At 37.5% G+C, this 25811-nt stretch overlaps 2 protein-coding genes across 17 annotated transcripts; both read right to left on the bottom strand.

Annotated features, from left to right (window-relative positions):
• Window positions 1-213: 213 nt before the first annotated feature.
• On the bottom strand, window positions 214-24573 carry LOC121939669 (interferon-induced very large GTPase 1-like). 6 transcript variants are annotated; one of them, XM_088069406.1, is made up of 7 exons: window positions 24505-24573; window positions 8496-8599; window positions 7662-8261; window positions 6779-6819; window positions 6450-6537; window positions 6268-6305; window positions 214-6168 (listed from the first exon to the last, which is right to left on the bottom strand). In XM_088069406.1, exons 2-7 carry the CDS (start codon window positions 8581-8583, stop codon window positions 1318-1320), a joined length of 5706 nt encoding a protein of 1901 aa, XP_087925532.1. In that variant the 5' UTR covers window positions 8584-8599; window positions 24505-24573; the 3' UTR covers window positions 214-1317. The 6 variants fall into 6 exon arrangements, with proteins under 6 accessions (XP_087925532.1, XP_087925533.1, XP_087925534.1 ...); XM_088069407.1 differs by lacking the exon at window positions 24505-24573 and adding an exon at window positions 21953-22031; XM_088069408.1 differs by lacking the exon at window positions 24505-24573 and adding an exon at window positions 10595-10732 and having other exon boundaries at window positions 214-6165.
• LOC121940009 (interferon-induced very large GTPase 1-like) lies at window positions 12629-22086 on the bottom strand. Of its 11 annotated transcripts, none has more exons than XM_088069398.1 (8): window positions 21953-22086; window positions 20149-20748; window positions 19947-19981; window positions 19664-19763; window positions 19425-19462; window positions 18981-19086; window positions 18735-18772; window positions 12629-18638 (listed from the first exon to the last, which is right to left on the bottom strand). In XM_088069398.1, exons 1-8 carry the CDS (start codon window positions 22038-22040, stop codon window positions 13806-13808), a joined length of 5838 nt encoding a protein of 1945 aa, XP_087925524.1. In that variant the 5' UTR covers window positions 22041-22086; the 3' UTR covers window positions 12629-13805. The 11 variants fall into 11 exon arrangements, with proteins under 11 accessions (XP_087925524.1, XP_087925523.1, XP_087925522.1 ...); XM_088069397.1 differs by having other exon boundaries at window positions 19425-19465; XM_088069396.1 differs by having other exon boundaries at window positions 19941-19981.
• Window positions 24574-25811: the final 1238 nt, after the last annotated feature.

Consider the following 25811-nt stretch of genomic DNA (forward strand, 5'->3'; position numbering starts at 1 on the left):
CTTTTATCAAATTTCCTGTACTTTATGTCTTAAAAATATAATATACATAATAATACAGACAAAAGTGATACCACAGGATATGGTAGTAGTATGTATAAACCTTGAATATGAAAAGTACAACATAAGGCACTAATGCACTGTGGTCTATGACAGGCTTGATGGAGGAAATTGAGACTGTCATTTCAGAAACACTATGAAACCTTTCAATAGATATAAAGTATTATTTTTTATTAGAACACGTAAGGTTAAATTCAACAGATTTCTTCTCAATGACTTATTTACATCACTTTTGGATAACAGAATAATAAGGACATAGCATGATTATAATTAGTTAAAAATCTCATACTTGTGTGGATATAATAAGACCGGATGAAATGAGACAAACGTAACACAGCTTGACCCTTAAAGGCTACAGAAACATAAACCATCCTTAAACACTTATTTATGACATGTTCCTTAAGATGATTTCATTTGTATTTGAATGATTAAATCTGTGATTAAATCTGTTGTTTTTGTCTGTTGCAGACAAAAACCTTCAAGTATGCTCGGAGAAGGCGCTCATTAAGGCGCCTGAAGAAAAATTGCAGTTAATACTTGTACATCATTCTTTCATACAAACAGGCACATGCTTATCAAAAGAAGACTACTACTGCTCCAGGCTTTTATCCTTGCATGATATTACAGTTCACATCAGTCTAGCTTAGGTTATATTTCATTATGCATATACTTCGTCAGAATTTGGCACCTACAAGCACATGAGCATTTTGACACAACAATTTCCATAACAAGGCATATGACATGCAAAAATACAGATTATACTTGGCTGATTTAATTTTATGATGAAATTTTCATGAAGATAATTATACAGGTTATCAACGAAATATACCCTCCATTAGCTACAACAACATCACATCTCTTTAAGTGTTCATTGAACTTCAGATTTCATGTATTTTGATTAAAAAAGAAATGAAACTTCATCAGTACTCTCGCTGTCTCTTTAAAATAATAATAAAAAAAAACATATGCTGTGATTAACCTTCACAGAAGCAGTTTTCATAATCAGAAATCCTCACTATGCAACTTTATGTATAAATTATTGATTTAAAATGAATCTTACTGTATTTAAGCTTTTTTCCAACTCTCTAAATTTTCAAGATTACAATTCTTTTGCACTGTTTTGTTAGGAATGTTAGTTTGGATAAAGCAATTTGTTTTTTGTGTACCAGTGTACTAAAATCGTGTACCTTTTTATCTAGAAATCTGATGACTGTCAGGTCAAATATCATGATTTTTAGCAAGGTTTTGGTGTTGGCTCTCTCACAGATTGAACATTTCATCCAGACTTTTAATAGCTTCTTCCTTGGTGTGTGTTTTCCACTCACTGGGGATTTCACCCAAGCCGTGAAATTGTAATTTATAGAGGTCTTCCAGTTGCTTCTGAAATCGGCACACAAACCATGTCCAGTATTTCAGCTTGGACTCATCAGGAGTGATTCTCCAGTTGGCATAATATGGTCCGGCAGTTCTGTACTGTTTATAAGAAATGAGCACATCTGAATCTTGATGAAGGTAAAAACTTCCATTACTTGCAACATTTGTTGTGCAGAATTCAAGACTCATTATCACTGTGTTTTTGAAATGCACACCATTGACTGCAGCAGATCGATGAAAAGGGACACTGTGGTCATCGGGGCTGTGATTTTCCAGTGTGTTGGTGCAAACAGCTGCACAGAATGGACATTTCACCCAGCAGCAGTTACACAGCTGATCAATGAGGATTTGATCAGGCTTCATCCTGAATTCCTCCATCTTATCCAGTGAGACACTGCTCACTTCCTTCATGACAGATTCAAGGCCCTTCTCAATCTCTTCTTTAAGAAATTCAAAATGGTTTATGTCACTGAAATTTTGACAACAGATGGTTTCGAATGTTAGCTCATTTTTTAGCAAATTGGAAAATTCCTCCACCCACATGTCTGTGTGTCCTCTTTGAGTTTTGACTTTCTCTGTTGCAGCAAATAGAGCTCGATTTACAAGATTACTGATGTGTTCGACATTATTCTTGAGTATAGTCTGTGCTTTATTGCTGTTGTCTCCGAAAATGTATTTCTGGACTTCCTCTCTTATAAATGCCTCTGCTTGGTTCCTTGGGTGTCGGATGTAGGTGATGAAACCTTCAAAGTCTTCCTTCTCAGCCAGTGATTTCAGCAAGTGTTTCTCCAAGTTCAACCTGTTCCCACTGAATGCTGGGAAACTGCACTTCATCTCTCCAGCAAGATCAATGGCAGTTTTGTTGCAGACGGCCTCAACAGTGGAACTCTTCAGTTTCTGACACATCAGTTCTCCAAACACAACAGCAGATGAGTGTCCTTTGCAGAAGCTTCTGAAAATGTTGTAATATTGCATTTTCTTGCTTTCTACATAAGTGGCTGCATCGTTGTCCATTTTGAATTTCTTGTGGGACTCCAAAAGCCATGTCCCTGCTCTCTCAAACACATACAGTAAAAGATCCACTGTAAACTCCTTCTTCAGAGCATATTTCCTCTTTGATTCAAACTGTGTCACTTTGTTTTTGACATAGTTGGCCATTTCTTGCAAATAAGTTGGACTGTAGCCTCTTGTAGCGACAGGTTTGCTCTTAAGCGCGTCAAGGGACTGTTCTTCAATATTGTCAATCAGCATTCTGATCTGTTTCTGTTCTTCATACTGAAAATACCCCTTAAAGTAATATTCTACTTTTGTAGCTTTCTCTGAAACAAATTCAAAGATTCTGTTTGCAGGACCAGAATGTTTTTCTTGTCCTCTTCTGTCAATTTTCCTCTCATTTTCATGAAATTGGTGGCCTGTGTTGCACAGATCTCGCTCCTTGGTGAGGGATACATAATCAATGTAATCACCAACCTCTGATATTTTTTTGTATTTGCCACTGCTTTCACGCTCAGCTATAAGAGCCCATTCAAAACCAAGCTCCTGAAGGATAGTTATCAGATCTCCTTCATAGTTGATGTCCTTAATAGGTTTTGTACCTGCAGTTAGTTCACTAACCCAACCGCTCCAAACAGAGTTGAACTGTTGAAGTTTTTCTTCATCTTTTTCATCCCTGAACTGATGAGCGAGCTCTTTGCTCTTTTGTAGCAGTTTGTTCTCAAACTCTGGCTTCTTATCATCTAACTTTTTACAGGCATTCTTCTGCTCGATGACTTCATCCAGTTTTCTTTTGACTCCTCTCACTTGGTCCTCATGAAACTCCTTGATTTTGTTTTCAAATCGTCCTCGCCACTGAACCAAGATTTCTTTGTCTCTGTCATCATCAAAGTATTTTGTCATTGCTTTTTTGATTTCTTCATAGGTTTTGTTCATTTCCAAATGAAGACAAGTGAGCTCAAGCTTGTCAAGTTTTCCATTTTCAATTTTGGTATAAAGTCCGTTCTCAATGGTCAACATGTTGCTCCTCAGGGCCCAGGTCCAGTTCCCATACTGGACCTCAAGTTTTCTGTACACTGCGATTTCAAGTGTGTTTTTGAAACTGAAAACAAACTGTTCATTCATCAGGGCATTCCACAGGTCCTGAATTTTGACTTTGAACTGTGAGAGAGTAATCCCAGCAGACTGTGAAGCCTTTGAGAGGATGATGGTCTTCAGCTCCTGAACGCTCTCACTATAACCAGGATTTGGTGGAGCCATAGGGGGACTTCCCTCCCATAGTTGGGCGAAGTATTTCACATCTTTCTGCACATCAAATGCAATTACGTCACTAAAGCACTCAGCCTCACAAACCTCCTCTTTGGCTGCTAGTTGGGCCATCTTGTCCAGTTTTTCTTGCAGCTGTCTCTTTCCATGCAAGTTTTTCTCTGCAGCTGAGATATCTGTAACATTCTGGTGAACAAACACACAACTTGGAGAAAGTTTAACTTTCTTCATCCTCATGAAAGCCTGAACAACAATCTGCAGGACATCTTGCATCTCAGCTGGATTCTCTCCGAATATGTTGATCAGTGTCATGTTTCCCAAACCAACAACAAATGTTGCCAGTTCATTGTCGTGGTGAAGGATGTCATTACCCTCTAACTCAATAGCACGCAGTCCTTCAGTGTCCACCACGAGAATGTAGTCAAACTGAAAGTCTTTCTTGATCTCCTCTGATACTTTGACCAACTGCATGAAGGCGCCCTTTGTGCACCTGGCAGCACTCACTGCAAACTGTAACCCAAACATGGCATTCAGCATTGTTGATTTACCACTGCTTTGCACTCCCAAAACTGACAAAACAAAAACTCTCTTGTCGCCCAGTTTCTTGATGACTTTGTCTAAAAGACTAGAGATCCATGTTAACGGCACATGACCTGCATCACCATCCATCAGTTCCATTGGGTGTCCTGATATCATCAGCTCTGCAGCCAGCTCAGGGTATTTAGACCAGTCAGTCTGTCCCCTCTCTGTTTTCTTCTGCAGAGATGCATGAGCTTCATAGATCTGTCCCATTTCTCTAAAGATGTGTTCTAAGCCAAAAGTGGCTGACTGTAGTTTTCTTGATATTTCATCAAGCTCAGTTTTCTTTCTGTTAAACAGATCTGATTTGTCATGTTTCTTCTTCAAAACCAAGACCTCAGACCACTTTTCATCATAGCTTTGGAGAATTGAAGAGAGGTCGTCAGTAGAGAGGGCATCTATTAAGATCTGAGTCCACTTCAGGAAATACCCTCTGTCTGTTGATGGCAAAGAAGAGAGGCTTTGAATGAACAACTTCATTGGTTTACTACAGGATGCAGTGCATTGATTTTGTCTTATTTGCATCAGTTGTTTTTGCTTTTGAGATTTCTCCTTCTCAATGTGTCCTTTGAGGTGATACAGTTCTTTGTTTATTCTGCACCACTCGTGCCAAAGTTGGCCTTGACAAGGGAGAAATGTGTCTTTGATCTTTGAAACATCCATCCCCTGTAGCAAGCCCACTATTTTCATAGCAGCTGTTTTCCCATTTTGGCAGACTTTGTCATCTTCATCCACTCTGATTCCAGAGACCTCGGCCATGGTTTCAAGCTTGAAGGATGCATGGGGTCCAGACAAAATTCTTCCAATGATTTTTTTCAGCTCCTCAGAAACATTTGACTGGCTTCTGTCCCTTAGACCCATTTTGTAGTTTTCCCCTTTCATCTGAACAGCACCACAATCAATATCAGCAATGAGAATAATGAGAGGCTTTGGAGACTTGTAGAGGGCAGAGATAACTGCAGTACTTTTGTCACCTTTTCCTAAAGTTGGGACGAGAACAACATTGATTGATGATTTTTCAGTCAGAATGTCACGCTGTTTTTCAATCGACAGAGCATCACCATGAAGATTACAGAAGGCGATGCAGTCAGTGAAGGCATCATTGGGTTTTCCAGCCGGGCAGTACCAGGCAATCTCTGCCACACCATCCATCAAGTGACGAGACTTGGTGCTACCTGGGCAGTTTCTGTGGAAGAAGGTGCTGTGACGGTCGTTGATCAAAGTGTTCATCAGCTGAGATTTAGACAGAGATAATGAACCCAGGCGAAGAAATGACACCATGGGGGTCTCAGCATTGCAGATGTGCATACTCTTCATGGTGACAATGTTCGAATCCTCTTTTATTTCAGTTACCTTCCATGTTTTTTTTATTTGTCTGAGAGTCCACAGTGGACATTCAATATCCATAGTGACGGGGTCAGGAACAAGCAAAGGTAAGGCATACTGACATTGTGATAGCTTTGTCATCATGTTCTGCTTAAAAAAACTGTCTGAGCAGTGAAACACTGCCATTTGAACATCCATTGGATGTACATGAGTCTGTTTTGGTTGATTAGAGTCTACAGTGAAGCTAAAAAGAGCATCTAAGTCATCATCGTCTGTGTCAACAGTGTCAAACTTTGGATCAGGCTTTGAGTGGCTTTCCTCATGACTGTCCTGTTTTACAGGAATATATCTGGCTCTGTAGTCTAACATCATCAACCTCTGGAGAAAAGTATGAGCAAGATCCTTCTCAGATGTTTCATTGTTCTGTTTCAAAGGTGGACCTACTTTAAGAAAATCTGCTGGTGACAGTTTCTTTTCATATTTATGTTGTAGGTGAAGTCTGCCAATGAGGGTTTCAGTTTCTCTTAGATATTCTTTCTTCCTGTTGATATCTTCAGAAATGTTCATGGACTGCTGTAAATAAATAAATAAATAAATAAATAAATACACATGTCCTGTATGTTGATGATTATGATATCATACAAAGAGACATGGAGTTAATTATTCCTTTACCTTGTCCTTTTTTCCTCTCTCATCCATGCATAATGAAGCTGCAGGACAACAATGAATCAGAGGAAAAAATCAGCCGACGTATATTTTGGTGATTGTCAGTTATTTTGCATGTTAAAACCTCTATTAGTTCTACTTTGATGTTTTGATTTTATTGTATAATTAAATGATTCATGAATTGTTACCTTTCTTCTTGGGTGCAGATGGTACACACTTGATTTTATAGTCTCCTCCTGTGTGTTCAGCACCATCTGGTTCATTCACTGGATCACACTATGAAAACATGGGGTTTTTTATGACCTTTACATTAGTTCACCTAGTTACCGCACACAAAACAGCAGCAAGATAAATGTAGAACATAAAAAGTGATGGACTTACGGTTGTGCACCAATTTTACAAGAATACAATAAATGTCAGCAAGTTAAAATGATATGCAGAAATCCAAACTTCAGTTAAGTAGTTTTAGATAAACCAGCAATTATTGTTTTATAATTATGATCACTACCGATCATACCTCCATTGGGATTTCAGCAGCATTCTTCTCCATTTCTTCTCCTGTAGCAAAAAGAAAAAGAAGATAGTACAAGTTAAAAGTTAAAATAGTAACACTGGATTAGCAAATCATCCAATGTTCATTATGAGTGTCAGTGTCAAATTCCATAAAGTTTTGCAGATGATTTTATCATGGACACAATATCACCCTTTTCAGGCAACAACAAGCATTTAAGTTTTTATACCTCAAAGAAAATATTAGAATCATATTGGAAGGGTTTTTTCCATCTTTGATATTTTTGAATTTGTTATAATTTCAGCTAAATGAAATTATATATACAAAACAGTTAATAGTTTCTCAGTGTGATTCAGTTACATGTTTTGGTTAGTTCTGCAGCTTATGTGACGTGATTTTGGTTGTGCTGTGCTTAAGAGACTTGACAACTGCAGTTGCATTCATCTGCAATCTTTCACACCCTGTGCACAACCCTAATCACACTGTTAAGCAGGTTTAATCACTAAAAAGACATTAAAAATAATTACTTTTTTTAAAGAAATGATTGATTTTTTTTATTTATTTAAGTGGAGTATCAAAAATGCATATGAAAATGTATTGGCGTTTGTACATGTATGTTTGAAAACAGTTAGTGCTACTTTACTCTTGTGATCATATATCCGTTGAAATACAAGGAAAAATGATTAATTTTCTTATTTTCTGTAGGAAAAGAGGTACCTGTGTAGGTTTGTTAGGGATCTGTGTTGTAAAGCCAAAAGCCTAGGATATGCCAATACCCACACCTACTCCTTTTAAAGGTTTAAAATCAAAGCTTTTAGTAAGGTTTGTCCATAATATCTTCATAAAGGAGCATGGATGTTATCTGTGAATGACAACATTCAAATCTCACCTATTTGATTTTGCTGAAACAATGAGGTATCGCTCCTTTCTCCATTGAGGGCTTTGTGGTCTATGTGTTTTTTCTGCCAATTATTTTCATCACGCACCAGTCCAGTGTAGCAGTGGTGAAAATTTTCAGTGACCATGACGTCTATTTTTTCCAGCAGAGCTATTATCTCATTTCCATCCATCATACTTCTTGTACATGTGTGGTATCTTTTTTCAACAAAACTGTTGTGAGCTTTCAGATCTTTCAGTGCATTTTCACATTCTTCATCTAGCTCGTGAGTCACAACTGTCATTACATAGGAAAGTATTCCTTTCCCAAAAGCCTTCTCTAACCACTGCACTCCTGAAATGTAATGGTTGATGTGCAGACCATGTGGTAACAGTAAGAGAAAAGCATGGATTTCCTGATTCAGTGGGAATTTGTTAATGTTTTGTAGGCCAAGCATGTTAATAACAAAAATGTGCCGACCACACAAATCATACAGTTTGGTTGAAAACTGTTCCATATTTGTTTGCTCGTCATGGTCAAGTAAGATGTTTTTTGAGCCAATCTCAACAGAGTTTGTATCACCAATTAACACCAGTGTGAGTTCAGGTATCACTGAAACAAAAATAAAGAGAGAATAACATCACTATGTAACAATGCAGTAATTACTGAAACAGCATTGTGAAATGTTTTATAATGCAATGACAAAACATAAGGTAATAAACCAATATTCAGATTCAAATGATTAAATTGATTCATTTTGATTATTAGTAATAGTGTTTGAAGCCCAACTGAGATATAATCTATAAATAATGTTACTTAACAATCAATTCTTGTTTAAAGTGTTACCTTTCTTGTTGGCTGCAAAGGGTACAGATGTGAAATTAGACCCCCATCCTCCTCTAGTTGTTGTGTTGTCATCATTGTCTTCCTCCATCTTATCTGCTCTTCATCTATGGCAAAACCATTTAGACAAATACAACATAAACTATCACTGGAAATGCACATTATTATTCAAGATGATTGAACAAATTACTTGATTTGATGAAAATAGGTTATGCATATTACAGATAAATATTTTGGGTTACATCCTGCTGATTTTGCTGCTCATGAAATGTTGCAGACATGGCAAATTTCCTGTCATAATCAGCATGGCCAAAGGGGGCGTGATGTACTTTGCATGATTTTTTGTGTGTTCTTTCATGAATATAATTCATGATGAGCAAGCATGACAGATCTTTTTGAAAATGGCTAATAGAGGAAATCACAAGAGTGCCTTTACCAACTACCAACCAACCATTTACCAACTACTGAAACATCCCATTCAGACAATCAGAGTTAAAAAAAGAACATCTCTAATCTATCAGTGAGGCAGACAAGAGTAGATGAACTACTGTATGAAAATAGAAATATTTAAGTTTTGGGTTAAACTGCAGTCAGCTGGAGTGGAAAGTTCATTTGAACTACATTAGAGTCAGAGCTCAAAACTGACCCCTGTTGGTTAAATGTTTATATTTGTGAAATGCTTGCATGAAAGACAGACCGTTTCAAATTTAATTGTAGAGTAGAGTATAGGTTCAGGTTTGAGTTAGGTTTAGGGTAGAGTTTTTTGGGTTAGGGGACAGGGAATGCATTTTGTGAATAACAGTCCTCAAAAGTATAGAAAAACAAGTGTGTGTGTGTGTGTGTGTGTGTGAGAGAGAGAGAGAGTCAGAGCAGCAAAGACTTATCAAGAATAATCATTTGTGTAACTGAAATAGTTTGAAAAGGTCTATATCTATTATAAAAACTGCACATGCTCAGTTTTTAAGTCTATAGCCTAGACAAAAACAATATTTTATTTAAACTCACCATATGTTCTATGTCTTAGTAGCTCTGCCCTGTTTGTGTAAATAAGGCTGCCTTGTCATAAATCCTTTCAGTACCCAGCCTTTATAGACAACAAAAACCGAAAGTTGAAGTAAGAGAGCTCTCTTTGCAGAAACCCTTGTGACTTTAAGGGAAAAAACACGAGGCTAAAAGGTCACACTGTTCAAACTCAGCCAAGTACACAGTGATGTCAAAATAGAAGCTTTTGTTACATCCAGAGCTACACCTGACATAAAAGTATTTAGAAAGACATAATATTTACCAGGGATTATATAAGATCAATTCCTTTGGGCTTTTTGGAGTGACCTTACTCCTAATTAACCAAGTGCAACTGTAGTGCAGTACAAGCACTAAGTGGGGCTGTAAGACTGATAATTTGGGGCTTTTAAGCCTTTCTCCAAACATTTATTTTGTTTTTGTTGATATTACAGGTTTGGTTTCAGAATCTTGTCCTGCTGCTGCTGCTGCTGTTGCTGTGTTGTCATCATTTGCATCTATCTTATCTGCTCTTCATCTTTAGAGTCATACTGTATGGCAGAGCCATTCAGACAAATATCTCAAAAAATATTTCTTCAAATGCACATAACCACTCAAGCTGATTGATTTGATACCATAAATAAAGGCACTACATCAAATAAGACATACTGGATAACATCCTGATGATTGTTCTGTTTGTAAAACTTTGTAAAACACAGGTATTGCAAATTTCCTGTCTTATTCAGCAGGGCGCAAGAGGTTGTTACAATGTATTGTGTGATAAATAATAACTCATGATGAGCAGATATGACAAAATATTTTTAAAATGGCAAGCATTGGAAGATTACAGTTACAGAACTGCAGTCAAAAGGAGTATGAAAGTAAATTAATTTAGTTAGTTTGGGTTTAGGGGACAGGGAACGCATTCTGTCAAAGATAGTCCTCACATGTATAGAAAGACAAGTGTGTGTGTGCGCGCATTAATGCAAGTCATGCAGACTTCAGAAACTCACAATATGAAACTGAAAATTAAGTGTCTAATAAAAGCAGCACATGCTCAGATTTTAAGTCTGCACACAAAACAGCATTTGATATAAACTCACCATTTGATCTGTGTCTCCTCAGCTCTGCCTGGTCTGCGTAGATATGGCTGCTTTTTCAGAAATCCTTACAGCCCCAGTATATAGGCAGATCAGAGGCCTGTTTAATTCTAGGTCCGCCCCTCACAAACTCCTCCTATTGGCTCTTAACAAATCTGATGTGGTGTAATGCATGGAGGGGGATGAGAAACACTGCAGGCACATTACTTGTAAATCAGTGATGAGAAAGGGACACGTGGGAGTAAGAGAGCTAGGTCAGTCAGTACAACCCTGAAAGTGAAAGTAAGAGAGCCCTATTTCTAGGAAACCATGTGACTAAGAGGAAAACAACAGTCTGAGTGGTCCCATAGCTCAAACACAGCCAAGCACTCACTGCTATCAACACTGAGCATTTGTTGCAGGCAGAGCTGCAGCTGCTACAAGAATCTTTGTGCTTTTAGATAGACTGATATTTAACACATAAGAAGAGGTTAGTCCAGAGGAGAGGCATTAATCCGGTCTCAAGTTTTCAGTTTTTATTCGAACTGCTCCTGATTATAGTTTTAAAACAAAACCTTAAGACTAGATGACTTCTCCTCTCCTTTTTTGGAGTGCCCTTACTCTTAAGTAATCAAGTGCTGCTGCAGTGCAGTACAAGCACCAAATGACATAGTTGGCTGATGATTCAGGACTTTTAACCCTAACTACAAATATTTCCTTTATGTTTGTTGATGGCACAGATTTGGTTCGAGACCCTCCTCCTTCTGCTGCTATGTTATCATTGTTGTCTGGGAGGGGGATTTTAAGGAAGGGTGATTCAGTCACCAATTCCTTTGAGCCAGACTTTAAAAAACAGAAAATGACAATGGGCCACACAGTTTCAGCAGCCTATTCAAAACCTTTTTTTTTTTAGCTTTTGGTAATGACAATTTTTAACATAACTCTACTTGTAACTACTTTATTTAAAGCTAGATAGAGTATCATCAGTTTGAACAGTTTTTTCGACAAACACTATTTGGCACTTTAATACAAGGTTGGCCAATTTTCTTTTTTCTTTTGAGCTGCTCAAATAGGTCTTGAAAACAGAGAAAGCAGATTCACTGTGAGGAGGCTACTCCACAGGGTTGACCCAGACTGATTCAAACTCTTTTCCTCAGTTGAATGACAAATATGCAAACCTGTCCAAATAGGACTGGCTTTCATGAAAGGTTCCTGGCTCTAAAAAAAGATAACTGCCAAGATGATGGAGTTACACATTAAAAGATCCAACCCAGCAATGGACTTTGTCAATGCAAAAAAAAAAAAAAAAAGTCAAAAACTCATACACCGTGGTCTAAAGGGCAGCATTTTTTCTCTTGGCTGAAACATTTTATTTACATTTAGGTTACTTCAGGGTACTGACAGTTTGCTGCAAGACTTTAATGTCACAGAGTTAACTCTGAAAAGTAACACTTTGTCATACTTTCATGAGTAAAATTATCCATCACAGATAACTGTTGTGCCACATTATGTCTTTGGTGGAAATATGGTGTGTTTTATATTAATAGAGTTCAGACAGACAATGCATGTCTTGTTTTGGGAGAATCTTATACAAGGCTGGGTCAGTCTGGATACACATTCTTGGTTGTATCCTGATTTACTAGTTACTTGGTCAGCCTTTAAGTTTTCATGACCATTCATTCATCCCCTTACATTCACTCTAATTTCACTGTGTGGTTTTGCTTAATCTATAGCCCAGTTTGTCAGTCTGGGAGGGCGACTGAATTTTTTAATTGGGTCATTAAAGCTTTATATCAGCCAGTAAAGTGTAGCAAAGTACTACATAAGCTTAAAATTTAGGAGTACATGTTGTTTACCTCCAGGTATCCCACTTAAAACATCAATCACCTTTTCAGTGGAAGTCCAGGCCTGTTGAGGTTGACAAAATATGACTAAAACAAACAAGGACTTTAGACCTCAGGACTAAGGGAAAAAAATGTACGTAAAAAAAACAGACAAAATGAACACCACTGATTTTTGGGTCATATGAAAATGTACTTGAACAAGAAGTTCACAATATGAATGTTGAGAAAAAGTCTTTATTTTTTCCTTGCAATGAATGATATTTCTGTTGGTAATTAAAAATATGATACAACGTGGTAATGACAAGAGTCTGATCAACAAACAACAGAATCAATTCCAATAGAAACCGTATTAAGGAGTAGTAATAAGTAATAGTAATAAGATGATTTAAAATTGGATAAAGTAAAAAAAATACTTCATGTACTTGACAAAGTTAAAATGATAAAGCCTCTTTCATCAAATTCTTTAAAAAAAAAGCAAAGTTTGCAAACAGCTAAAGATTAGCAAAACAAATGTAAAAAAAAGCATTCTATTTTTACTTAATATTTCAACTTCTCATAACTCAGCAAGTCTTGGATACATCTGTTTTGCATTTTCATAATCAACATTTCACCACTGCAATCTCATCATCATTATTGTTACATAAATTCTTTCAAAATACCTCATAAAGGTTTCCAATACTAACACAGAAATATTTATATACAACCTTAATCAAAACTGCAAAGCTTAAGTCCCTTGTTATGATGCCTTTTAATGACATACGTATTGTAAAAAAAAAAAGGTAAAAAAAAAATAACAACTGGCATCCCTTTTCTCAAATTACTTAAATTATGTTCACAATACAGTCCCAAACCCTACACCTTTGTTTACTCTTTAAAACTTAAAAAACTGTAATAAGAAAAGGTCTTGCATCTCATGTTTAAGAATGCACACATTTGGATGAATAGGAAAAATGCTATCATAGCAAATTATATGCACTGAAAAAGAACACAACTTACAGCATTCAGATAATTTTTGTCCATTATATAACAACTTAAAAACTTTAATTTGATTTGATTAATTTTCCTTTAAAATTCTCACATTTCATGCATCTTCAGCATTGTTTAAAATTTAACAAAAGAATATAAAACAAAAACCTATGATTAATTGTGATATAGCTGATCATTTTGATCCTTTTATGGCTAACAAACATTAAACTGAAATTACACCTGGGAATCCTTTCTAATGTTATACTGCACAAAGAATGAAGATACATGTTGATCAGATTATGGACTGGCAGTTTTATATGGCCTCATCCTCATCATTGCCATCGTTCAACTCCCTCAATCAAATAAAAAACTTGTATCTTTTTTTTTTTAACAGTTTGAGTAGCACTTGATTGTTTCTGGCCCTGTCACAGATTGTACATATCATCCAGACTTTCAATAGCTTCTTGTTTACTGTGGTCTCTCCACTCACTGGGAATTTCTCCTCTGCCCTCAAATTTAAATTTATAGTGGTCTTCCAGTTTCTTTTGAAATTGACATACAAACCATTTCCAGTATGCCAGCTTAGACTCATCAGGAGTAATCTGCCATGCAGCATACTTTTTCCCAGCACTTTGATACTGTCTGAAAGGAATGCTCTTCTCTGAGTCATGATGAGGGTAGAAACATCGATCACTTGCAACATTTGTTGTGCAAAAATTGATGTCCAGTTCCACTGTGTTTGTATAGTGCCATCCATTTATCCCAGCAGGGCGATGAAAAGGGACACTGTGTTTGTCAGGACTGTGATTTTCCAGTGTGTTGGTGCAAACAGCTGCACAGAATGGACATGTCACCCAGCAGCAGTTACACAGCTGATCAATGAGGATTTGATCAGGCTTCATCCTGAATTCCTTCATCTTATCCAGTGAGACGCTGCTCACTTCCTTCATGACAGATTCAATGCCCTTCTCTATTTCTTCTTTAAGAAATTCAAAATGGTTTATGTCACTGAAGTTTTGACATGAAATGGTGTCAAATGTTAGCTCATCTTTTAGCAAACTAGAAAATTCCTCCACCCACATGTCGACGTCTCCTTTTTGGGTTTTGACTTTCTCTGTTGCAGCAAATAAAGCTCGACTCACAAGATTACTGATGTGTTCGACATTTTTCTTGAGTATAGTCTGTGCTTTATTGCTGTTGTCTCCGAAAATGTATTTCTGGACTTCCTCTCTTATAAATGCCTCTGCTTGGTTCCTTGGGTGTCGGATGTAGGTGATGAAACCATCAAAGTCCTCTTTCTCAGCCAGTGATTTCAGCAAGTGTTTCTCCAAGTTCAACCTGTTCCCACTGAATGCTGGGAAACTGCACTTCATCTCTCCAGCAAGATCAATGGCAGTTTTGTTGCAGACGGCCTCAACAGTGGAACTCTTCAGGTTCTCACAGATCAATTCTCCAAACACAACAGCAGATGAGTGTCCTTTGCAGAAGCTTCTGAAAATGTTGTAATATTGCATTTTCTTGCTTTCTACATAAGTGGCTGCATCGTTGTCCATTTTGAATTTCTTGTGGGACTCCAAAAGCCATGTCCCTGCTCTCTCAAACACATACAGTAAAAGATCCACTGTAAACTCCTTCTTCAGAGCATATTTCCTCTTTGATTCAAACTGTGTCACTTTGGTTTTGACATAGTTGGCCATTTCTTGCAAGTAAGTTGGACTGTAGCCTCTTGTAGCGACAGGATTGCTCTTAAGTGCGTCAAGGGACTGTTCTTCAATGTCGTCAATCAGCATTCTGATCTGTTTCTGTCCTTCATACTGAAAATACCCCTTAAAGTAATATTCTACTTTTGTAGCTTTCTCTGAAACAAATTCAAAGATTCTGTTTGCAGGACCAGAATGTTTTTCTTGTCCTCTTCTGTCAATTTTCCTCTCATTTTCATGAAATTGGTGGCCTGTGTTGCACAGATCTCGCTCCTTGGTGAGGGATACATAATCAATGTAATCACCAACCTCTGATATTTTTTTGTATTTGCCACTGCTTTCACGCTCAGCTATAAGAGCCCATTCAAAACCAAGCTCCTGAAGGATAGTTATCAGATCTCCTTCATAGTTGATGTCCTTAATAGGTTTTGTACCTGCAGTTAGTTCACTAACCCAACCGCTCCAAACAGAGTTGAACTGTTGAAGTTTTTCTTCATCTTTTTCATCCCTGAACTGATGAGCGAGCTCTTTGCTCTTTTGTAGCAGTTTGTTCTCAAACTCTGGCTTCTTATCATCTAACTTTTTACAGGCATTCTTCTGCTCGATGACTTCATCCAGTTTTCTTTTGACTCCTCTCACTTGGTCATCATGAAACTCCTTGATTTTGTTTTCAAATCGTCCTCGCCACTGAACCAAGATTTCTTTGTCTCTGTCATCATCAAAGTATTTTGTCATTGCTTTTTTGACTTCTTCATAGGTTTTGTTCATTTCCAAATGAAGATAAGTGAGCTCAACCTTGTCAAGTTTTCCATTTTCAATTTTGGTATAAAGTCCGTTCTCAATGGTCAACATGTTGCTCCTCAGGGCCCAGGTCCAGTTCCCATACTGGACCTCAAGTTTTCTGTACACTGCGATTTCAAGTGTGTTTTTGAAACTGAAAACAAACTGTTCATTCATCAGGGCATTCCACAGGTCCTGAATTTTGCTTTTGAACTGTGAGAGAGTAATCCCAGCAGACTGTGAAGCCTTTGAGAGGATGATGGTCTTCAGCTCCTGAACGCTTTCACTATAACCAGGATTTGGTGGAGCCATAGGGGGACTTCCCTCCCATAGTTGGGCGAAGTATTTCACATCTTTCTGCACATCAAATGCAATTATGTCACTAAAGCACTCAGCCTCACAAACCTCCTCTTTGGCTGCTAGTTGGGTCATCTTGTCCAGTTTTTCTTGCAGCTGTCTCTTTCCATGCAAGTTTTTCTCTGCAGCTGAGATATCTGTAACATTCTGGTGAACAAACACACAACTTGGAGAAAGATTAACTTTCTTCATTCTCATGAAAGCCTGAACAACAATCTGCAGGACATCTTGCATCTCAGCTGGATTCTCTCCAAATATATTGATCAGTGTCATGTTTCCGATACCAACCACAAATGTTGCCAGTTCATTGTCGTGATGAAGGATGGCGTTACCCTCCAACTCAAGAGCACGCAGTCCTTCAGTGTCCACCACGAGAATGTAGTCAAACTGAAAGTCTTTCTTGATCTCCTCTGATACTTTGACCAGCTGCATAAAGGCGCCCTTTGTGCACCTGGCAGCACTCACTGCAAACTGTAACCCAAACATGGCATTCAGCATTGTTGATTTTCCGCTGCTTTGCACTCCCAAAACTGACAAAACAAAGATTCTCTTGTCGCCCAGTTTCTTGATGACTTTGTCTAAAAGACTAGAGATCCATGTTAACGGCACATGACCTGCATCACCATCCATCAGTTCCATTGGGTGTCCTGATATCATCAGCTCTGCAGCCAGCTCAGGGTATTTAGACCAGTCAGTCAGTCCCCTCTTTGTTTTTTTCTGCAGAGATGCATGAGCTTCATAGATCTGTCCCATTTCTCTAAAGATGTGTTCTAAGCCAAAAGTGGCTGACTGTAGTTTTCTTGATAATTCATCAAGCTCAATTTTCTTTCTGTTAAACAGATCTGATTTGTCATGTTTCTTCTTCAAAGCCAGGATCTCAGACCACTTTTCATCATAGCTGTGGAGAATTGAAGAGAGGTCGTCAGTAGAGAGGGCATCTACCAGTATTTGAGTCCACTTCAGGAAATACTCTTTGTCTGTTGATGGCAAAGAAGAGAGGCTTTCAATGAACAACTTCATTGGTTTACTACAGGATACAGTGCATTGTTTTTGTCGTATTTGTTTCAGTTTCTGTTGCTTTTGAGATTTCTCCTTCTCAATGTGTCCTTTGAGGTGATACAGTCCTTTGTTTATTCTGCACCACTCGTGCCAAAGTTGGCCTTGACAAGGGAGAAATGTGTCTTTGATCTTTGAAACATCCATCCCCTGAAGCAAGTTCACTATTTTCATAGCAGCTGACTTTCCATTTTGGCAGACTTTGTCATCTTCATCCACTCTGATTCCAGAGACCTCGGCCATGGTTTCAAGCTTGAAGGATGCATGGGGTCCAGACAAAATTATTCTGATGATTTTTTTCAGCTCTTCAGAAACATCTGACTGACTTTTATCCCTTAGACCCATGATGTATTTTCCTTTTTTTTTCTCAATTGCACCACAATCACTTTCAGCAATAAGACATATGAGGGGCTTCGGAGACTTGAGAAGGTTTGACATAACTGCAGTTCTTTTTTCACATTCTCCTGATGTTGGGAGAAGAACAACATTGATTGATGATTTTTCAGTCAGAATGTCACGCTGTTTTTCAATCGACAGAGCATCACCATGAAGATTACAGAAGGCGATGCAGTCAGTGAAGGCATCATTGGGTTTTCCAGCTGGGCAGTACCAGGCAATCTCTGCCACACCATCCATCAAGTGACGAGACTTGGTGCTACCTGGGTCGTTTCTGTGGAAGAAGGTGCTGTGACGGTCGTTGATCAAATTGTTCATCAGCTGAGATTTAGACAGAGATAATGAACCCAGGCGAAGAAATGACACCATGGGGGTCTCAGCTTTGCAGATGTGCATACTCTTCATGGTGACAATGTTCGAATTATCTTTGATTTCAGTTACCTTCCATGTTTTTTTTATTTGTCTGAAAGTCCACAGAGGACATTCAATATCCATAGTGACGGGGTCAGGAACAAGCAAAGGTAAGGCGTACTGACATTGTGATAGCTTTGTCATCATGTTCTGCTTAAAAAAACTGTCTGAGCAGTGAAATACTGCCATATGAACATCCATTGGATGCACATGAGTCTGTTTTGGTTGATCAACACTGTAACATAAAAAATCACTTAAGCCATCATTATTTGTGTCAGCAGTGTCAAACTCTGGATCAGGCTTTGAGTGGCTTTCCTCATGACTGTCCTGTTTTACAGGAATATATCTGGCTCTGTAGTCTAACATCATCAATCTCTGGAGAAAAGTATGAGCAAGATCTTTCTCAGACGTTTCATGGTCTTGTTTCAAAGGTGGACCTACTTCAAGAAAATTTGCTGTTGACAACTTCTGTTGATGTTTATCTTGAAGGTGAAGTCTGCTAATCAGTGTTTTATATTCTTTCGTCCTGTTGATGTCTTCAGAAATTTTCACTGACTGCTGTGAAAGAGTAAATAAACTTACCATACAAAGTAAATTAAATGTCTCAAATTAGATATAATGAACAGCTTATAAATTAAATAAGGAGTATCTCACCTTATCCTTATTTTGACTTGTATTTCCATCCATGGTTTCTGCAATAGAATAATTAATGTTATTACATTAAAGTCCCTGGTGGACAATAAAGATATATTACATTATATTATATTCTAAAGTCAGAGTAATATCCTTTTAAACCAATGTTTTTTTTAATCTATTAATAGAATGAACTGTAATCAATTTGAACGTTAAAAGCTTCATTAGCTCTACCGTTGACTTTTTCACTCTTCATGAAAATGTTACCTGTGTCAGTGGCTGCTGAATGCTTGATTTCAGATTCTCCTCCTTCGGTTGTGTTGTCATCATTCTTTGAGTGTTTAACATCACCATATTCATTCTCTGGGTCACACTAAGAAAAAAAATACTTTATTTGACATCAGTTCACCAGCTTTAGAATCACTGAGATTAGAAACATGCACAACTTAATGCAAGAGGGTTTATATCTCAGTGAGAATAAGGTCATGTCTTCTGAAAGTGTCCAACCAGAAGGGTCAGGGAGTCAAACACTGTTAAAGACTAAAAAGGCAACTAGCTCCAATGCTCAGCTGAAGGTTCAGGTTTTAGTGCAAAAAATTAACAAACAAACAAACAAAAAAACAAAGAAAACATAACTTCAGAAAAAATAGGTAGCATTAATAAGGAAGCGCTTCAGCTTGACAATGAGTACAGAGGACTACAAGATCTCACCTCTGTCTCTGTTTTAGCTGCACTCTCTTCCAGTTTGCCTACTGCATGGTAATTCCACACCAAGTGGATTGCAGGATTTAAAAAGAAAATTGTTTATGTATGTTAAAAATCTAACATGTTGTATCTACTTAAATTTTTAAAAACTTTTAATTTAAATTTATCTTAATTTTGCACAACAGAAGAACAAAGTATACTACACTGACATGTTGGACTTGTGTTTGTTTCCATTAAAATATTATCTTTAATATTATTTGCAGACGGGGGTTTAGTCTCTTCCCCTGTGTTGTCATAATTCCTCTCTGAGTGTTCAGCATCACCAGATTTAGTCACTGGATTGCACTAAGAAATAGTGATTTAGTTTAGTTAAGTTAACCTGAAAGCATTTGAGATAAAGAATGTTTGTAGTAGTAAGTGGGCCAAGAAAACAGCAAATGAACATAAATACTCAATATCAAAAAGTGATGCAGCAGTTTAGTAAAAAACAAAAAATGTTCCCTGATGATGATTGATGATTACCTTCACCTTGATTTGAGCTTCATTGTTTTTAATTTCTTCAACTGCAAGAAAAAAACAGAAAATTGAAAATTTCAAGGTTAACAAAAATAACACTGAATTAGCAAATCATCCTGTCTTTATATGTACTACATAAATGTGTAAAATTGCATTTAAATTTTTTAATGAACCAGTGTAGGTTTTATCAGTGAATGCCATCAAAAAATCACACCTGTTTGGTTTGGTTGAAACACTGAGGAATTGATCCCTTCTTCTTTGTGGGATTTGTGTTCCAAGGGTCTTTTCTGCTCTTTATTTTCATCACTCATCAGTCCACTGTAGCAGTGGTGATCATTTTCAGAGACCATGACGTCTATTTTTTCCAGGAGAGCTATTATCTCATTTCCATCCATCATACTTCTTGTACATGTGTGGTATCTTTTTTCAACAAAACTGTTGTGAGCTTTCAGATCTTTCAGTGCATTTTCACATTCTTCATCTAGCTCGTGAGTCACAACTGTCATTACATAGGAAAGTATTCCTTTCCCAAAAGCCTTCTCTAACCACTGCACTCCTGAAATGTAATGGTTGCTGTGCAGACCATGTGGTAACAGTAAGAGAAAAGCATGGATGCCCTGATTCAGTGGGAATTTGTTAATGTTTTGTAGGCCAAGCATGTTAATAACAAAAATGTGCCGACCACACAAATCATACAGTTTGGTTGAAAACTGTTCCACATTTGTTTTCTCGTCATGGTCAAGTAAGATGTTTTTTGAGCTAATCTCAATAGAGTTTGGATCACCAGTTAACACCAGTGTGAGTTCAGGTATCACTGAAACAAAAATAAAGAGAGAATAACATCAATATGTAACAATGCAGTAATTACTGAAACAGCACTGTGAAAGGTTTTATAATGAACCATCCTTAGTTTGTGAAATATTTTCAAAATCTTAGATGACCTGTGTCATTTTGTATTTAAGATTTTATTTCAGACTTTACTTCTCACATTAACATGATTCATTTGATACATTTTAAGGAGGCAGCTGACCCCCAAGTCAATAATTAGATTACATCATAAGAGTTATTGTAATTGGTTGCAGTAACCGAGAAAAAAGATGTTGCTTTGCAGCTTTTCACTGTGCAGGAATGCCTTCTTTTGGCATATTTTGTGACGACGTGCTGGAAAAGACGTTGGGACAAATTTGTGTGCATCACGATGCAGTCGACTTTACTGCCCAGTTTATGTTTCGTGCAAAAGTAGTCAAAAAGTAATCAAGTATTAAGTTATGTATTAAGTTACATAACTTTGATGAAGTAATTAGAATCAAATTTTAATAAATCATTTAGAAAACCTCAGCAGCAATGTAAGAAACATTGCTGCTGAGGTTTTCTAAATGAGCAATCATGACCTGCTTACTCAAGATAGTCCAAAGACGATCATGAGCAGTTTCATGTAGAAAATATTTTCTTTATACCAAACTACACTGGTTAACTATAACCACACTGAAGAAAATGTGCACCTACTAATGATTGAGAGGCTCTTTCTTGTGATGATGAAAGTTGTAAAAATGATGAATGATGAATGGTGTCCTCCTTGGCTAAGCCGTAACATTAGCTTGGTGCAAGGTGAACTAGCAGTAGATGTACACTTCCTTCTGTGCGGTGATATGGTTGGTGGGCGTAGTTTATTAGAAAGAAAATTGTTCCTCCATAAAACTGCTCACAACAAGGTCTGGGGATTATCTTGAGTAACTGGGTCATAATTTCTGTTACATTACTGTTGAGTTTATCAAATGATTTTGTGTTGAGTGCCATCAAGTTTCATTATATTGGAGAGCAGCCAGAGAGCTAATATCTCCAACTCTAACCAACTCACACAAAAACAATCTTGAGTGATAAATATAAATACAGGTAAGAGGAAAAATATGTATTTTCAATTTAGGAATGAACTGTCCCTTTTATTTCTTAGCGTTTGATCCTCAACTGACATATACATTCAATGTTTCTATATAAAAAGTTCTAGTTTAAAACATTACCATTCTCATTGGTGGCAGATTGTACAGATTGGATTTCAGACTTGTCTTCTCCGTCAGCTGCTGTGCTGTTATCATCGTATGCCTCCATCTCATCTGCTCCTCATCTGTACAGAATCATTCTACAAAACCAAGCCCTTCAAACAAATACAACACTACATTATCACTGCAAAGATACATTCCCATTGAGGCCAATTAAGCAAGTTATTTGATAAGATAAAGAAAAGCACTACATCTTACATATAAAACAGTATGTTGAACATCCTAATTAATTAACTACTCATTAAATGTGGCAGACTTTGCAATTTTCCTGTCTAAGTCATGATGACCAATCATAACTTCATGCCTATGTTTGAAATATGTGCAGTATATTTGGGTACCTTTAGAATATAATGCAAGTGAAGATTTCATCATATCATATTTCATCATATTCTGATGAATGAACAAGCAACATAATCTTTTAAAATATTTGACAGTGGCGATGGCTAAGGTTGGGGGCTAGAGAATGCATTATGTAAACAAGGGTCCTAATAAATCCACTAAGACAACTGTGATTGTGTGTGTGTGTGTCTTCCACACTTGAGCAGAAAAAACTCACAGAAAACTTTCACAACATCAGTCTTAAGTTATTTGAAAATTTCAACTTTTGTTTTATAGGATATACATGCTCAGATTAAAGTGTGTAAACAGACAGCATATAATTTAAACTCATCAACCCACAAACACCATCATCAACAGTGTCTACACCCCACCGGGGATTTCCCTGTACAATAATGCTAGCGTGTATTCTAATCACCAATTACTTGTGTTGTGTAAAATAAATTAATTTAGCAGCTGTTTTAGTTTGTTTTTCATTTAAGTCTCTCCTCATTGAACTTAAGTTGAAAAATGTCTGTTATAAAAATGTACAGGCAAGTCTGTACGCAAAACAATATATAATTTAAACACCATTTGTTCTGTGTCCCCTTAGCTCTATCTGCTCTGTGTAGATGTGGCTGCCTCATCTGAAATCCTTTTAGTCCCAAAACTGCACAGAGAGAGAGGGATCACTGGCCTGTTAAATGTCTGCCTCTCATAATCCCCTCCCACCTGCTCTTTTAAAACCTTAAAAGTGAAAGTAAGAGAGCTCTATTTCTCAGAAATCATGTGACTGTGACTCAGAGGAAAACAATGAGGCCACAAGGTCCCATAACTCGAACACTACCTTGCACATACTGCGGTCAATCTGAAATGTATTAATCTACATAGAGGGAGTAATATTGTCAAGTAACGTAATACTTTGATATTGAACTAATATATGTTATGTATTACATTCTGAAAGTAACTTTCCCAACACTTGTCCTCACAAGTACAGAGAGGCAAACCTCCAATGTGTGGGTGAGTGAGCTTGCAAGTACTCCATGAAAAAAAAATTCCACAAAAGTAAGAGCAACAAATAGTTAAATAAAAAAAAGCCTGCAGTATAAAAATGAAGTTCAGCAAGGGAAGTTTGTCTTGTTTCTCTGTCTGTTATTCTTCCAGCCTTTAACTCAATCAGTTGACTTCAGTTCACTCGTTCACTTTAACCAGTGACATTTTGCCAAAACTTCTGTCAGCCATTTTGTTGCTGTCAATTTTAAAAATCTATCTTTTGTGTCTGGGGTCGCAGAATGTTGTTTATTATTTGCATCTGCAGGCTATTAATTCATTTTCTGATTGTAAATTCTTTATTTAATAACCCAGGATGTTGATCCCAATGATCAGGGATGATCAGCCTATCGTAGACTGAATATAAATGAGAGTAAAAGTGTTGTATGCTGCTAGACAGACTCTCTCTGACTTTAACGGTCTCCATTATAAAAATGGATAGAACAAATTGATCGTGAAAAAATAAATGAGGACAGATGTTTATGTCCCTTTTGTTCTGTTTTTTGGGGATAGTGAATCCAGAGATAAATGAAATATTAAACTTGGGTGTGATAAACTCGAGTGCAATTTTGATCTGTCTTCACTCCGGTGTGAAACTGCCAATCAATAACAAGAGCATAACGGCCGATAAAAGACTTCCGTAAAAATTGCTCTCCAGTGTCCTTGCTCCTCACAGGTCCTTCCTCAATTCTCGATCCTTGGCACAAATAAGCACTTTGGTACATCATTCAAGATGGCGAGGATCGAGGAGCGAGGAAATGAAAAATAAGAGACTTAGGATTTGGCCCAAGTCGGATAGTTTTCGGACTTTTCCAGCAACTTTCAGTGTGGACAGGAATTCACAGAAGCACCCTCATCCAGTTAGATTTGTTTATTCATCAAGGCAACCCTCCTCAGACCCTTTTACCTCCACTTTTCATCAACTCACCAACACCATCGTCACCAGTGTCTACACTCCACCAGGCATTATCAAGTACAGCTCAAGGCATAGCCCCTTAAATTAATAATGTTAGGGTGGAGTCTAATCGTCAAAGACTTAACTCTCTCCTGATTGAAATTAAGTTGTTTTAAGAGGTCAGTGTCTGTAATAAAAAATGTACAGGCTCAATTAAAGTCTGTACACTAAACATTATATAATATAAACTCACCAGTTGCTCTGTTTCCTTTTAGCTCTGCCTGGTCTGTCTTGATATGGCCGCTTAGTCAGACCTCATGCCCTTTTAAATGTTTGCCACTCATAACCCCACCCAGCAAAGGCAGAGTCAAAGAACAGTCCAATACAAACAGGCACGAGAGAGCTAACACAAAGAAATACTTGAATGCTTGCTACAGAGACAGTCAAACAGGTACAGCAGGACGGGAAAACCCAGCTGGCAACAAGACACAAGTGTGACAATTAGGTGCAGGTGAGATTAGAGAAAGACTAGAGATCCATGTTAACGACACATGACCTGCATCACCATCCATCAGTTCCATTGGGTGTCCTGATATCATCAGCTCTGCAGCCAGCTCAGGGTATTTAGACCAATTAGTCTGTCCCCACTTTAAGAATTTCTGCAGAGATGCATGAGCTTCATAGATCTGTCCCATTTCTCTAAAGATGTGTTCTAAGCCAAAAGTGGCTGACTGTAGTTTTGTTGATATTTGTTCAAGCTCCATTTGCTTGCTACTTAGCAGATCTGATTTGTCATGTTTCTCCTTCAGAGCTAAGACCTCAGACCACTTTTCATCATAGCTTTGGAGAATTGAACAGAGGTCGTCAGTAGAGAGGGCATCTGATAAGATCTGAGTCCATTTCAGGAAATACTCTTTGTCTGTTGATGGCAAAGATGAGAGGCTTTCAATGAACAACTTCATTGGTTTACTACAGGATGCAGTGCATTGTTTTTGTCATATTTGTTTCAGTTCCTGTTGCTTTTGAGATTTCTCTTTCTCAATGTGTCCTCTGAGGTGATACAGTTCTTTGTTTATTCTGCACCACTACATGAAAACCTGCCTTCTATTCTCTGTGAGAAAAGGATTGGAGGAGCAAAGAGGAGCCTGTCAAGTGACTGATGATGACTGATGATTGCCAATTGCTGCAATACCATTGACAGAAAATGGTTATATGCATATTGTGCTTATTTAAGAATACTTTATATTCTGTATCTATTAGGCTCACAGGAAATAGACCCACATGCATGACTCAGAGGCAAATCAAGTAATTGATAATTAAGTTCGTAATTAATCAAAAAACAGGTTTGGTACACAAATAGTCAGTCAGTAAGGTAAACAAATCCAAAAAAAGGGCAAAGCAAAGGTAGAGTCAAAGAACAGTCCAATACAAACAGGCACGAGAGAGCTAACACAAGGAAATACTTGAATGCTTGCTACAGAGACAGTCAAACAGGTACAGCAGGATGGGAAAACCCAGCTGACAACAAGACACAAGTGTGACAATTAGGTGCAGGTGAAA

Source organism: Plectropomus leopardus, chromosome 18, assembly GCF_026936395.1.
Source record: "Plectropomus leopardus strain MGB_pleo_1.0 chromosome 18, ASM2693639v1, whole genome shotgun sequence".
In the NCBI taxonomy this organism is placed as follows: Eukaryota; Metazoa; Chordata; class Actinopteri; order Perciformes; family Serranidae; genus Plectropomus; species Plectropomus leopardus.

Coding starts and splice junctions, on each gene's coding strand:
- LOC121940009 (XM_088069394.1), bottom strand. CDS start 22,040: ATGGAGGCATACGATGATAACAGCACAGCAGCTGACGGAGAAGACAAG. Junction 19,466..19,663: donor GTCTGCAAATAATATTAAAG/ATAATATTTTAA, acceptor ATTACCATGCAG/TAGGCAAACTGGAAGAGAGT. Junction 18,639..18,734: donor CAAGTCAAAATAAGGATAAG/GTGAGATACTCC, acceptor ACTCTTTCACAG/CAGTCAGTGAAAATTTCTGA.
- LOC121939669 (XM_088069406.1), bottom strand. CDS start 8,583: ATGGAGGAAGACAATGATGACAACACAACAACTAGAGGAGGATGGGGG. Junction 6,820..7,661: donor GTTTCAGCAAAATCAAATAG/GTGAGATTTGAA, acceptor TTTTTGCTACAG/GAGAAGAAATGGAGAAGAAT. Junction 6,306..6,449: donor ATCTGCACCCAAGAAGAAAG/GTAACAATTCAT, acceptor GTTGTCCTGCAG/CTTCATTATGCATGGATGAG.